Source organism: Salminus brasiliensis, chromosome 22 (assembly GCF_030463535.1).
Source record: "Salminus brasiliensis chromosome 22, fSalBra1.hap2, whole genome shotgun sequence".
NCBI classification, from domain to species: Eukaryota; Metazoa; Chordata; class Actinopteri; order Characiformes; family Bryconidae; genus Salminus; species Salminus brasiliensis.
This window is the reverse complement of record NC_132899.1, coordinates 3,743,938-3,760,483: the sequence shown is the minus strand read 5'-3', so window position 1 is coordinate 3,760,483 and position 16,546 is coordinate 3,743,938. Positions and strand designations below refer to the sequence as shown.

Sequence of the window (16,546 nt, the reverse complement as noted above, 5' to 3'; positions counted from 1 at the left end):
ATAGGGTGAAAGGAGGCTGATAACAGAGTAGACGCAGATGGGTACAGTCTATTATTAATAATATTACTATTAACATTACTGTATTATTGCTAATATTATATGTATATAGAACATTTTTGGCTAGAGTGTATGTTGTACATTGCAGAAACAGAGTCTTCTCAGACAGAAAGCACACACACACATATATACACACACTCCCAGGTAGAGTGGAATTGCTGAGGCGGGGTGACAGAGGGAATATGCTTGACCGTTCCAGAACAATGCCCAGGAATAGAATGTCAAAGAATGAGAGGAATGGCTGTAACACACACACACACACACACTCTCACACACACACACACACACACCCTCACACACACACACACACACACACACACACACACTCTCAGATGAGAAACATTCAGCCAGCAAACTGAACCAGCCAGTGTCCCAGAAAGCAGCAAGAGTCGTTCTGTTGTTCCAGTGTTTTTTTTTTCAGCAAATCAAACAGTGATTAAAAAACACTAAAATAACAAATAAATTGTTAATTCATTAAAATAATTACATCTAACAAAGGAAATCAGCAATGTTGTTTCAAACATTAAAGCTAAAATCGAAATAAATGAGTGGAAAACCATAATGAGTGCAGACACTTCAATTACCTCCTATATTCTCAGTTCTTTACACACTATGTCCAAATGTTTGTGGACACCCCTTTTAATGAATGCATTCAGCTAGATTAATTTGCCCCCATTGCTGTCTAGTCATTGTAGAGAAGTACTGCCAATAGAATAGGACTCTCTGGAACAGATTAACATAATGAACCTATTGGCACCACCATGCTGCCTAAAGCCAGGTGTGGGCTAGTAGAGGGGTATAAAGGCCCCCAGAAGCACTAAGCTGTGGAGCAGTGGAAGAACTGTGTTCTCTGGAATAATACATTTGGGATGAGTTGGGGAATTGGGGATGAGGCAGGGTGGTGATCAGCCAACATCCTGACCTTACTAATGCTCTTGATGCTAAATGCAAAAGAAAATCCTCACAGAAATGCTCCTCTAAAATCTAGTAGAAAGCCTTCTTCCCTGGACAGTAGAGACAGTCACTCCAAAAAAAAAGCACTTTAAACTCTTTTCTTTTTTTTGGAAGAGACAGTCAATGAGCAGGCGTCCCAATACTTTTGTCACTATAGTGTAGTTCTGAGAAAACTGTTCTTTGACTCGAAATATATACAGAACCATTTTAGCAAGTGTAAAACACTGATATTAGAATAAACACTATAAGAAAGTGGTGGTTCTCCATCACTGTGTTCATCATTAGAACATCTCCAAAGTTCTCCTCTCTCATGGAGTCTAGTATTATTTAAAGTTCTCCTCAGATCAACACCTGGTTTGGTGGTAAATCAGGGCTTAATGATGGTAAATCAGGTGAGCTGCTGCTGCTGCTGCTGATGCTGATGGAGTTGAACACATCCTCCACGCTGTGCTGGCTGGACTGGGGGGCGTCCAGGAGAACCCTGGAGGAACCGAGCTCTGTTCTTCAGACTAGCTCACCGACAAGATCTCGCTACTTTCTCTCTTCAGAATGAGAAGCTCTTGTTTCTCCTTTTTACTGGATTCATGTTCACCTGCTTTACCTGTTCTGATGAGATCTGGAGCTTCTAAGAAACTCTCTTATTGCTGAGAGATGGGGTTTAGAAGAAGGTGATTAGCTGCCTCAAACCTCTACAAACCCTGTACAATACTGTATATTCATATTAAGAATTTATAGCAATAATAAAAATATACATCATCACAGTAAATCAGGCTGCTTTAAACTGAGCAGAATTGTTGTGACTGTGTTCAGCTCGGATTAGCTCATCACTTTCTGCTTCTCATCACAGTTTATTTTCCTCTGCTCCTCACTGAAGGTCAGAGCTACTGAATAAGTGTGTGTGTGTGTGTGTATGTGTGTGTGTGTGTGTGTGTGTCGCTGTTGGCAAGATCACAGTTCAGTTTAACTGATTCACCTGGAGCTTTGCCATATACACACCCCATCCTATCCACAGTGAGAATAAAGAGAGAGAGAGAGAGAGAGAGAGAGAGAGAGAGAGAGAGGTTGGGGTTGAATAGGTTGGGAGAGTCACTTCTTTAAGTGTTTTTGGTCAAATTCTGCAAAAAAAACATCAACAAAGGGACATTTCTAAACTAAAAGGACAGCTAAAAGCTGAGTGTGGAGTCTGGACTTTAGGGGACGACTGCAGGACGGAAGGAGAACACCTTTAGATTGCAGATCTTCTCATCTGCTTCTTCCATATTGTCCTCAGATTTGAGTGTATGAGCTCATGTACATATCCTTTGGACTACAATGGGACAAAGGGACATTTCTAAACAAAAAGGACAGCTAAAAGCTGATTGTGGAGTCTGGACTTCTGGGACAACTGCAGGACAGAAGGATAACACCTTCAGATTGCAGATCTTCTCATCTGCTTCTTCCAAATTGTCCTCAGGTTTGAGTGTATGAGCTCATGTACATATCCTTTGGACTAAGCCCTTGTCCATGGGGACTTCCTGCCTTGCATTCAATGACTCCTCTTAGCTTAACTAGCCGTTACCTCATAGATAAACCTAGATGTTCCAGATGTTGTACTTTCTCAGTCAGCAGCAGCTGGAATACACAAGATCTCCTGGTCACCATGGCAACTAGGTCAGCACAGTGCAGGAGTATCCTGTGAAGTGTAAGAGTAGCCAGGCAAAGAACAAACACAACAGAAAGTCCAGACACTCTGTATGCAGACTATATCCACCTGAATCGCAAGATCAAAGACGATATGATCTTCCACACTGAGGTCCTGTCTCCGTGGAAACCTGTGATCTAGAGCCACTTCGCTTTTACCTTTAAGGAAGGCACTGGCAAGAGGACAAGACAAGACAACCATAATCACCATTTGTGTTGGACAATTGGCCTCCACCCATTCATCCAGTGGACACACAATACACTGAGGGACAGTGAGCAGACATGGCTGGACCAGAGAAGGAATGATCATAGTGTGTAAAGATCTGGACAATCCTGAGCTCGGAATTACCTGCCACACCAATGGCAGAGTGTTGTTAACTTGAGGACTCTTTTGAGGAGGTCTTTTCCTTCCTGAAGATAGAGGTGCAGAAAGAAAGGACACTGTAGCCCAGAGGCTCACACTGTTCCCCTCAACCCCAGACCCTCCCACAGACAGCTGAGATTGAACATTGCCCTGCTGGAACTGAACTCTGAGAGGAGATCCAGCATCTGAAGAAGATCCTTAACAAATCCTTAACAAATAAGATTCAAGAAGACCTGAGAGAACAGCTTCAGAACTTCAGAGACGTTCTTCAGCTTCCAGCAATGGGAAGCACAAAAATGCACTATTGTTAAACTGCAGATATGTCTATCCTCTCCACCACCACCCTCCACCATCATCCATAAAGAACCATGCTAGTTCTAGAGATGCCTGCATGTATGTGAAGAACCTGCCAAACGTGCAAAAGTGCTTCTTCTAGGGCATCACTCAAGAAAATGTCTCCACACCTGACACCCAGACACCATCAGGAGAGCTTCTGCCTTCTCTTTTAGCCCACCATAGAATCATGTAGCTTCAGAGGCCTCATATGGTGGCAAAAGAAAGAACTGTAGCATCACTGACCACACCTACTGGCTCCTAAAGAAGAAGACCCTTGGCAAGCCTCAGCACATCATCCTCATCCACACAGGCACCAATGACCTTCACACCCTGCTCAAGAACACTGCTGAGGCAATGCAAAGAACAGCAGTGAAAACCAGCATGGAGTTCCCAGAGAGCAGCATTGTCATTTCCACCCTGCTACCATGGTCTGGCACTCCCCCACACATTAGCTTTGGCATCAACCCAGAGATCAACAGACAACGTCCTGCTTTAGCAAATGTCCATCTGGCGCATCACCTCACCATCTCCCTTCACAGCATGTACAACAGTGTATGGATCTTTGCAAAGACTCTTAAAGATGTTCCCTTAGGGTTGTAACACTGGGCGCGGCTCCACCCTTAGGACTACCCTGATCTCAGCCCCAGTACACACTTACAACCCTGTCTTTCCAGTAAGCTACAGCAGACCTTGGGCTCCTTCTTCTGCCCTCCATGCTTCCACAGACTCTACTACATCTGCAAAGACCTCACAGCTACACATTTACCCACTGCTCCATCCATCCATCCTCGGAGGGGCTGGCTGGTCTAGTCTTGGCTTTGTAGGCCAGAGTCAAGGTTTTGAATCTGATGCGGGCAGCAGCTACAGGAAGCTACAGTAAAGAGAGAATGCAGCAGTGGAGAGACATTCAGGGTCAATAACCTACATAAAACACCAACTCCAAACTACTCACAGGCAGTGCAAGACTGGAGTAAGGATCGAACCCATAACCCCAGGCCCCTGAAGCTGTGCAACCACCGTGCAGCCCAATCAAAAATATGAAAAAACATTTCCTCTGGGTCAATTTTGTGAATTCATGGTCATTTCAGTGAGCTCATTTTACATATGTTGGTGGAACATTTAGGGTCTCGACTCCTCCTGCAGAGAGGAAAGTCAATATCCTAACTTTTTCAAGGAACTTGGAACGTAAACATACATATTACAAACATTTTTATGCAGAAATGGTATTTCTTGCTCCTGGGCACGCCCTAGAATTTGTGCTTTGATTTGCGTAAAATTACAGGATTTTATGCAAATATGACTTCTAGCGTTCTAGCGTTCTGCCCAAGTATAGCAATGAAGGAGACACTATTCTCCCTATTACAGGTCAGAGAAGCATCAAAATCAGGTACAAATGCTATGTAATGTTGCTGTAATGGAAACATGGTGCCGTAAAGACAAGCCCAGCCACTGTCCCATCAGATACTGTAGGATTATTGTACCCTTACTTAGTACAGTCCACTACAGTGTCATGGCGGGTTAGGCCAGACACAGAGGGATGAACACTTGCAGAGATGGACTCAATGCAAGTAGTTTATTAACCAAAACAAGACAAACCAAAGGGGGCAAGTGAGACAAGATGCAGCAGCTAAAGGGCATAAACGTGGATACAGTGATTAACAGAACCAGAACATGGCAAACGAGAGGGTGAAAACAAACAGACCTGAGACCGGGGGTTTAGCTGGGGAACTAGACAGCTACTAGACCAGAGCGGCTGCATGGCAAAGGGTCGCCTAGCTGGAACGTGGGTAGCAGAGCAGGATCGAGAGTCGTGGGAATCTTTCCCTGGAAAGCAGAAGCTGGCCTAAACACTACGTGGTGGAAACAGATGGGAACCTCTCGGGCAACCTTGAGGTTCCTTAACCATGAACCATATTATTCTCGGCATGGAATTGAGTGTCAAAGCCCCTTAAGTACCCCCAGCCTCAGGTGAAACGCATGATTAAATCAGAAGACGAAAGGGAACTCGGTTCACAGGGCCTAGAGATGGGCTCTGGGAAGCTCTTGAAAATTCATCCATGAACCTAATTCAGCTGATGTATCTGACAAAACCACTAACATTAATGACACCCAACTTGAGAAAAACAAGAGCCATGTTGAGCATGCTGTCAACAAAAGCAACAGCATTCTCAACAGTAGAAAGCATCTACTTTGGCTGACCTTCAAAGGGAAAAGAAATAGAGGTTTGATCACGAATGCAGATCTCTCTGAAAGAAAACTAATAAAACTGTCAAACTATGAAAACGTCAACATCCAGATGATGAAGATCTGAGAAACGACATACTGTGAAACTCTACAGCAATATAAACAATCAGCCCAAGTGAGAAAAATAAGCCATACCTATAAAATTCTCTCAATAATGTAATATAAAAATTACATTACTGACCCCAACCTCACCACACCTCTACATCACTGACCCCTACCTCACTATAAACCAATATTACTGACCTCTACCTCACCACATCCCAACATCAGTGATCTCTACTTCACCTCACTCCAACTATACTGACCCCTACCTCACCACACCTATACATCACTGACCTCTACCTCACTATAAACCAATATTACTGACCTCTACCTCACCACATCCCAACATCAGTGATCTCTACTTCACCTCACTCCAACTATACTGACCCCTACCTCACCACACCTCTACATCACTGACCTCTACCTCACTATAAACCAATATTACTGACCTCTACCTCACCACATCCCAACATCAGTGATCTCTACTTCACCTCACTCCAACTATACTGACCCCTACCTCACCACACCTATACATCACTGACCTCTACCTCACTATAAACCAATATTACTGACCTCTCCGTCACCACATCTCAACATCAGTGATATCTACTTCACCTCACTCCAACTATACTGACCCCTACCTCACCACACCTATACATCACTGACCTCTACCTCACTATAAACCAATATTACTGACCTCTACCTCACCACATCTCAACATCAATGATCTCTACTTCACCTCACTCCAACTATACTGACCCCTACCTCACCACACCTATACATCACTGACCTCTACCTCACTATAAACCAATATTACTGACCTCTACCTCACCACATCCCAACATCAGTGATCTCTACTTCACCTCACTCCAACTATACTGACCCCTACCTCACCACACCTATACATCACTGACCCCTACCTCACTATAAACCAATATTACTGACCTCTACCTCACCACATCTCAACATCAGTGATATCTACTTCACCTCACTCCAACTATACTGACCCCTACCTCACCACACCTATACATCACTGACCTCTACCTCACTATAAACCAATATTGCTGACCTCTACCTCACCACATCCCAACATCAGTGATCTCTACTTCACCTCACTCCAACTATACTGACCCCTACCTCACCACACCTATACATCACTGACCCCTACCTCACTATAAACCAATATTACTGACCTCTACCTCACCACATCTCAACATCAGTGATATCTACTTCACCTCACTCCAACTATACTGACCCCTACCTCACCACACCTATACATCACTGACCTCTACCTCACTATAAACCAATATTACTGACCTCTACCTCACCACATCTCAACATCAATGATCTCTACTTCACCTCACTCCAACTATACTGACCCCTACCTCACCACACCTATACATCACTGACCTCTACCTCACTATAAACCAATATTACTGACCTCTACCTCACCACATCTCAACATCAATGATCTCTACTTCACCTCACTCCAACTATACTGACCCCTACCTCACCACACCTATACATCACTGACCTCTACCTCACTATAAACCAATATTACTGACCTCTACCTCACCACATCCCAACATCAGTGATCTCTACTTCACCTCACTCCAACTATACTGACCCCTACCTCACCACACCTATACATCACTGACCTCTACCTCACTATAAACCAATATTACTGACCTCTACCTCACCACATCCCAACATCAGTGATCTCTACTTCACCTCACTCCAACTATACTGACCCCTACCTCACCACACCTATACATCACTGACCTCTACCTCACTATAAACCAATATTACTGACCTCTCCGTCACCACATCTCAACATCAGTGATATCTACTTCACCTCACTCCAACTATACTGACCCCTACCTCACCACACCTCTACATCACTGACCTCTACTTCACTATAAACCAATATTACTGACCTCTACCTCACCACATCCCAACATCAGTGATATCTACTTCACCTCACTCCAACTATACTGACCCCTACCTCACCACACCTCTACATCACTGACCTCTACCTCACTATAAACCAATATTACTGACCCCTACCTCAGGTTTGATCATGAATGCAGATCTCTCTGAAAGAAAACTAATAAAACTGTCAAACTATAAAAACGTCAACATCCAGATGATGAAGATCTGAGAAACGGCATACTGTGAAACTCTACAGCAATTAAAAAACAATCAGCCCAAGTGAGAAAAATAAGCCATACCTATAAAACTCTCAGAGAAACTGAAGAAATCTGGGAATTATGAAGCACAACAAACCCAGAAGACCTTCATTCAGAAAACAGTATGTTTTGGAAAATGCATTTTGAATATCTTTACAAAAAAAAAGGACAGAAGCTCCAATTATGAGCTCATCAATCCAAAACTACAGTTGCTGGAATTCTCCATAAAGGATAATCAAAACCCACCGATTACCCGAAATCAAGAGAAAAACTGGCTACTCCTAAGAAGCGAATGGCCCTGAATCCACGGCATCAGAAACAAAGTGCTTAAAAGCAGCACTCCTGAGCTGCAGAGTTCCTGCTGTTTTCCTGACAACTGGAGCCAAGGACTTTATTACCCTACTCCATAAGAGTGGAGACAGGCTGGACTCTAACAGTTTCAGAGGCATCTGTGTGAGCAGTAATCCAGAGAAAGCTTTCAGCAGCATTTTAAACAATAGAATTCTCTCTTTCCTTAATGAACACAATGGCCTGACCAAGGCAAACTGGCTTCCTTCCAAATCACTAAATACTGACCACATTTATACTTCTCCACACCATCTTTACACTACACCCTACCTCACCACACCTCAACCTCACTGACCCCTACCTTAATATAAACCAATATTACTGACCCCTACCTCACCACATCCCAACTTTACTGCCCACTACCTAACAAATACCCAACAAACTATCACTAAAAAAGCCAGACATTAAAAAAAGTAAAAAAAAATGGGAGTGAACTACTAAGCCACTAGCCATGCTACACCCTTCAAACGTTCTGCAAGTTGATTGCTAAACCCAAGGGTTCTAAATAGAACCTAGAACCCGTTTTTCTGGGTACATGAAAAAGGATTTAACACTATGTTGCTGTCTTTAGGAAATGTAAACATAATTACAGGAACTATAGGTATTCAACACACACACACACACACACACACACACACACACACACACACACACACACACACAAATCACCCACATAAAACAGGAAGTGATGTAATGATGTGGGTGTGTCTTACATGCGGCTGCTGGGTGGGATCTTCCTGCCATCTCTGAACCACGTGACTTGCGGCTGGGGGAAACTCCGTATCCGGGGCGCTGGGATGACCGCACCATCGCCCTGGGAAACAGCCTGGACTCTTTCACCCTCCTCAAAACCTCCCATAACTACACACACACACACAAAAATACACACACACACACACACACACACACACACACACACACACGAACACACACACAAATACACACACAAAGGGGACAGAACAGAGAAAATAGAGTGTAAAATGAATTGTAATATTTTATTGTGAGTTGTGAATGTGGTGTGAGTTGTGAATGTATTGTGAGTTGTGAATGTGGTGTGCGAGTTGTGAATGTGTTGTGAATGTGTTGTAAGTTGTGAATGTGGTGTGCGAGTTGTGAATGTGTTGTGAATGTATTGTGAGTTGTGAATGTGGTGTGAGTTGTGAATGTGTTGTGAGTTGTGAATGTGGTGTGAGTTGTGAATGTGGTGTGAGTTGTGAATGTGGTGTGCGAGTTGTGAATGTGTTGTGAGTTGTGAATGTGGTGTGCGAATTGTGAATGTGTTGTGAGTTGTGAATGTGGTGTGAGTTGTGAATGTGGTGTGAGTTGTGAATGTATTGTGAGTTGTGAATGTATTGTGAGTTGTGAATGTGTTGTGAGTTGTGAATGTGGTGTGCGAGTTGTGAATGTGGTGTGCGAGTTGTGAATGTGGTGTGAGTTGTGAATGTGGTGTGAGTTGTGAATGTGGTGTGAGTTGTGAATGTGGTGTGCGAGTTGTGAATGTGTTGTGAGTTGTGAATGTGGTGTGCGAATTGTGAATGTGTTGTGAGTTGTGAATGTGGTGTGAGTTTTTAATGTGGTGTGAGTTGTGAATGTGGTGTGAGTTGTGAATGTGGTGTGAGTTGTGAATGTATTGTGAGTTGTGAATGTGGTGTGAGTTGTGAATGTGTTGTGAGTTGTGAATGTGGTGTGAGTTGTGATTGTGGTGTGAGTTTTGAATGTATTGTGAGTTGTGAATCTGGTGTGAGTTGTGAATGTGTTGTGAGTTGTGAATTTGGTGTGAGTTGTGAATGTGGTGTGCGAGTTGTGAATGTGTTGTGAGTTGTGAATGTGGTGTGCGAGTTGTGAATGTGTTGTGAATGTGTTGTGAGTTGTGAATGTGGTGTGAGTTGTGAATGTGGTGTGAGTTGTGAATGTGGTGTGCGAGTTGTGAATGTATTGTGAGTTGTGAATGTGTTGTGAGTTGTGAATGTGGTGTGCGAGTTGTGAATGTGTTGTGAGTTGTGAATGTGGTGTGTGAGTTGTGAATGTGGTGTGTGAGTTGTGAATGTGTTGTGAATGTGTTGTGAGTTGTGAATGTGGTGTGAATGTGTTGTGAGTTGTGAATGTGGTGTGTGAGTTGTGAATGTGTTGTGAGTTGTGAATGTGGTGTGAGTTGTCCGTGTAGTGTGTTGTGAGTCGTGTACCACATGCAGAGCTGAACTGTAGCTGTGATGGTTACAGTTATAGACTTATAATGTTATAGTGTGTTACAGCGAGCTATAGTCTGTTGTAGTGTGTTAGTGTGAATCATAGAGTTATGTAGTGTCATAGTGTTTAGTAGTGCATTATAGTGAGTTACAGTGTGTAAGTTATAGTGTGTCTGAGTGTTACCACATGTTGCCGGGAGTTATAGTGGGTTATAATGGATTGGAGTGTGTTAATGTGGATTTTAGTAGGTTATAGGGCATTATAGTCTGTCATAGTGAGTCACAGTGAGTTATAGTGAATTACATTTTGTCATAGTGTGTTATAGTGAATTATAGTGTTGTAGTGTGCCATGGTGTAGTGGATTATTGTGAGTTACAATGCATTGGAGTGTGTTTATGGGCATGTTATAGTGTGTTATACTGTGTTACAGTTTACTGCAGTGTGTCAGTGTGTATTGTAGTGTGTTATAGTGAATTATAGTGCAATGGAGTGTGTGGGCATTATGCATTATGGTCAGCTATTATAAGTGCCGTTGTGTTTTAGTTTGTTATAGTTAGTTATAATGCATTGGGTTGTGGTTATATGTGTGTTATAGTGAGTTACAATGCATTGGATTGTGTTTATAAGTGTGTTATAGTATGTTATGCTTTATTGTAGCGTGTTAGTGTGCATTGTATTGTGGCATAATGTTACATAGTGTGTTATAATGCATTATAGTGAGTTATAGTGAATTGAGGTGTGTTTATGGGTGTGTTATAGTTTATTACAGTGTGCTTTTTAGTGTGACAGTGTGTTGTAGTGTGTTATAGTGCATTATAGTGAGTTATGTTGTGTTATAGTTTGTTATAGTGATTTATAACACATTGGAGTGTGTTTATAGGTGTGTTATACTTTATTGCAGTGTGTTAGTGTGTATAATGGCATAATGTTTCGTAGTGCGTTATAGTGCATTATAGTCAGAATTCTGTTTATGGATGTGTTATAGTTTATTGCAGTATGTCAGTGTGCTTTTTAGTGTGACATAGTGTGTCATTGTGTGTTATAGTGCATTATAGTGTGTTTATAAGTTCATAATAGTGCTTTATGGTGAGTTATGTTGCAGTATAGCGAGTTACAGGGCATTAGTGAATTATCCTGTGTTATAGTGTGTCATTTTCTGCAGAATCCTTTCTTTCACTATTTTAATGCATCAGAAAACACGGCTTTGTAGGAGGACACTGTTTGCTTCAGGGTTTCCAGGGTTACAGGAGATTTGAAACCTCCTAATGATTCTGCTCTTAAAGAAAATGAAACGTGACTGAATTTCCGTCCACCTTTCGTCTGAAAAGCAGTCCACTGGGCTTCAAAGCGGATGATGGTGTTATTTCTTTAAAGTGTTTCTCATTAATTCATTTTCTTTTTCTTTTTGATGAAAAATGCTCTTGATGTGAGAGCAGCTAGCTTTGATTCCTCAATTCTCTCCTGTCTGAGAATGCTCACCTTCAGAACAACAGCAGAACCCCTCAGCCAATCACAGCACTCCCTCACATTAAGTAATTTAGCTCTAAATGAACCCTTCTGCAGTCGTCTGTGACAGGAGGCAAGATCACATCAGGGATCCAGAGGATTTTAAAATTATTATTATTATTATTATTATTATTATTATTATTATTATTATTAATTGTTAATTAATTGTTTATTATAATTAATAATTAAATGTTGTTTTCTATTGTTTAATAAAGTAACTACATTTTCTGACTTCTGATTCTTGTATTCTCCAGAACTGAGTGATATGAAGTGCTTCAGTTTAAATATTTAATATGCCTTATGACACTCTAATAACATTCATATCCACTATGAAGCTCTAATAACATTCATATCCAGTATGAAGCTCTAATAACATTAATATCCAGTATGAAGCTCTAATAGCATTAATATCCAGTATGAAGCTCTAATGATATTCATATCCAGAATGAAGCTCTAATAACTTTAATGTCCAGCATGAAGCTCTAATAGCAGTAATATCCAGTATGAAGCTCTAATAACATTGATATCCAGTATGAAGCTCTAATAACATTGATATGCAGTATGAAGTTCTAAAAAGATTAATATTCAGTATGAAGCTCTAATAATAATAATATTCAGAATGACGTTCAATTAAAATTAATATCCAGTATGAAGCTCTAATGACATTGATATCCAGTATGAAGTTCTAATAACATTAATATCCAGTATGAAGTTCTAATAATATTAATATTCAGTATGAAGTTCTAATAACATTAATATCCAGTATGAAGCTCTAATAACATTAATATCCAGTATGAAGTTCTAATAATATTAATATTCAGAATGATGTTCAATTAAAATTAATATCCAGTATGAAGCTCTAATAGCATTAATATCCAGTACGAAGCTCTAATGACATTAATATCCAGTATGAAGCTCTAATGACATTAATATTTAGTATAAAACTCTAATAACATTAATATCCAGTATGAAGTTCTAATAATATTAATATTCAGAATGATGTTCAATTAAAATTAATATCCAGTATGAAGCTCTAATAGCATTAATATCCAGTACGGAGCTCTAATAACATTAATATCTAGTATGAAGCTCTAATAAAATTAATATCCAGTATGAAGCTTTAATAACATTTATATCCAGTACGAAGCTCTAATAACATTAATATCCAGTACGAAGCTCTAATAGCATTAATATCCAGTATGAAGCTCTAATAGCATTAATATCCAGTATGAAGCTCTAATAACATTAATATCCAGTATAAAGTTCTAATAATAATAATAATAATAATAATAATAATAATAATAATAATCAGGGTCTGTTAACAGATCTGTTTTAAATGATCGGGTCCACTCCTCCACTCCTTTGCTACTGCTGGTGCTGCACTGGGACAGGTGTATCCTCATTCCAGATGTTAGGTGGTTCAATGCGTCCCTGGTCACCTTTGAAAGGCGTCTGAGTGATCAGACCTGTGCTCAGCTCTGTTCACTAATGACCCCAGGTGCACCTTAACGTCAGGAGTGAACAGGAACATTAGAATCTACAGCTCAGATTTCAGAAGGTCCTGGTGAGGGTGTCGTTTCTCACAGTGAACCAGTTACAAGAACATATCTGGTGATGGAGAGAAGCTGAATGAGTGAGTCAGTCTTGGCTGCCGTCACTACTGACAGTGACTCAGCTAATTTCATCTGCAGTCCCATGGAAACCATGAACATCTCCATAGCCCCCCCCCCCCCCCCCCCCCAACTCCCTCTCCCCCTCCTGCTCTCCGTCTCTGATGGCTTCAGAGCAGATGGTGGAAGTGGTTTTGTGAGGAACTCATCCCCCTGATTAGCTCTGATTAGCTGTGAAACCGCTCTAATTACACAGAAAGGTCTCCAAGTTTCTCCAAGTGATCACAGCTAGAGGTTTACTGAGCTCAGTGGTGCTGCAGCGAGGAACTCCACCTTCTCAGATTTAGAGAATTAGCATTTCTCAGCAGATTGTTTTATATTATTAAGGGACAATAACGTTAGTGAGGTCAGGATGTTGGTTGGTCACCACCCTTCCAAGCCCTTCTCTTTCACACTACCACCACCATGTTTAACTGCTGGTCTGATGCTCCTATTGTGGAATGCTATGGAGAGCTTTCTAGGAAACAGGCTGTAACTCTATTTCCTAGAAAGTTTCACCTCTGTCTCATCAGTAGAGGTTCTGAAATGCTCCAAGGTTCTCTTTTAATGTCCTCTTGGTTATTGATGGTTTGGATCTTGCACCTCTTTCATGGATACTTACTTTCTAACACTATTCATATACACTTTCTAAGAGGGTTGAGGACTGCATGTTCTTAGATGTTTGTCTGGGTTCTTTTTTTTGATGTCCTGGATGAGATGTTCTTGTTTCTCTGGGAGATAAGAGCTTTTGCTGTGGTCCAATGGAGTCCCAGACCCTTTAGAGTCCCAGACCCTTGATGGAAAAGGGCCATCACCTCTTACCAGACTGATATACTGCACCTGTTGTATGCATCCGGTGTGGACCAGAGAAGGGTGGGCTGTACTTCTGAGTCTTGGTACCTCTAGACAGTTTATTAGGCACACTGTCTAATAGAATGACGAATATTCAGTAATATGAGAGGCTGATAGAGGAAGCGTGTTACTCACAGGCCACCTGCACCTCCGTCCTGCGCTGCAGCAGAGCTCCCACACGATTCCTCACAATACAGCGGTAAAACCCGGCATGGGTCCGGTCCAGAGAGGGGATCAGGTACCTGCACACACACACACACACAAACTGTGTCAATACCCACAACATACAACTCACTGCACCACATGCACATGCTATTAGTTAATAGCACAGTTCTGATCATATATACACACTACATGTCCAAATGTTTGTGGACATGTAGATCCAAACTGCAATGTTCTACATGATGACTGGGTCAGAACATCTCCAAAACATCAGGCATCAGGTCTTGTGGGGTGTTCCCGGTATGCAGTGGTCAGCACCTACCAAAGGTGCTCCAAAGAAGGACAACCGGTGAACCAGCGAGAGGGGCACTGATGGTCTTGGAGGCCCCACCTCACAACTTACAGGACTTAAAGGATCTGCAGCTGCTGATGTCTTGGTGCCAGAAGATACCACAAGACACCTTCAGAGGTCTTGTGGACCTATGCCTCGAATGGTCAGGTGTGTTGTGGCAGCACAGGGGAGGCCTACTCACTATTAGGCAGGTGGTGCTAATTTTATGGCCGATCAGTTTAGATGGGGAACAGGTTTATTGATAATCTGTAAAGTGAACACACACACACACACACAAACACACACACACATATATAGTGGGTACACGTGCCTGCTCAAGAACCCAACAGTGGCAGCTTGGCAAACCCAGGGATTTCGAACCCACAACCCCGCAATCAATCAGGACAGTGGCCAGTGAGTGAAAGCACAATATAGGTGTTTCTAATAAAGTGGCCAGTGAGTGAAAGCACAATATAGGTGTTTCTAATAAAGTGGCCAGTGAGTGAAAGCACAATATAGGTGTTTCTAATAAAGTGGCCAGTGAGTGAAAGCACAATATAGGTGTTTCTAATAAAGTGGCCAGTGAGTGAAAGCACAATATAGGTGTTTCTAATAAAGTGGCCAGTAAGTGAAAGCACAATATAGGTGTTTCTAATAAAGTGGCCAGTTAGTGGAAGCACAATATAGGTGTTTCTAATAAAGTGGCCAGTGAGTGGAAGCACATTGTAGGTGTTTCTGATAAAGTGGCCAGAGAGGTGGTATCAATGGGTGTTCCAAACGTCTGAGTAACTCACCCCACTGCCTTCGCCCCTCCTCCTGCACCCACAGCCCAGTTTCACCCACTTCCCAAACCCACAGCTACTGTACTGATTAGCAGCCCTCTGCTTCCCACTCTCGGCTGCCTTATCTCTGAGAAACACAGGCAGGGGGATGGAAATCAGCTGCTGTGGAATAAGATTATTTCTGAGAGTGTGTGCGAATGTGTGCGCCCACAGCCCACCCTACTGTAATGACCTTCAGAAACTGCAGTTTCAGTCCAGCCTGCAGTACCGCCTCCTCGCCAGCAGGTGGCACTCAGACACACGCAATAACACAGCAGGAAGCCAGTCAACTTCTTCGCTGTGGATCCTGAGGGAGTGGTGTGTGTTTCCTAGAGCCTTTTCCACTCTGAAAAGGGCATCTCACCTCTTTTAGTGCTAATAGGTAACGTGGCAGAGGCCCAAACTTTCGTACATACACAATCACACACACACACACACTCACTCTGGCCACTTTATCAGAAACCCCTCCCTTGTAGCTCAAACTTGCTGCTGTATTGTTAGAGACTGTTGTCCAGTTGATTTACAGGGTTTCTAATAAAGTGGCCAGTGAGTGGAAGCACAAAGTAGGCGTTTCTAATAAAGTGGCCAGTGAGTGAAAGCACAAGGTAGGCGTTTCTAATAAAGTGGCCAGTGAGTGGAAGCACAAGGTAGGTGTTTCTAATAAAGTGGCCAGTGAGCGGAAGCACAATGTAGGTGTTTCTAATAAAGTGGCCAGTGAGTGGAAGCACATGGTCAGTGTTTCTAATAAAGTGGCCAGTGAGTGGAAGCACAAGGTAGGCGTTTCTAATAAAGTGGCCAATGAGTGGAAGCACAATGTAGGTGTT

General features: G+C 42.2%; 1 protein-coding gene across 4 annotated transcripts in view; it reads right to left on the bottom strand.

The window, feature by feature from the left end:
* The window catches only part of sdk2b (sidekick cell adhesion molecule 2b), a 411,671-nt gene that overhangs the window by 80,904 nt on the left and 314,221 nt on the right, over positions 1–16,546 (bottom strand). For all 4 annotated transcript variants that reach the window (XM_072667047.1, XM_072667049.1, XM_072667048.1 and 1 more), the window contains exons 3-4: positions 14,544–14,650; positions 8,928–9,075 (exon numbers count right to left, since the gene is read on the bottom strand). In XM_072667047.1, the coding sequence (XP_072523148.1) occupies positions 8,928–9,075; positions 14,544–14,650 (255 nt within the window). The remainder of the gene's footprint in view (positions 1–8,927; positions 9,076–14,543; positions 14,651–16,546) is intronic.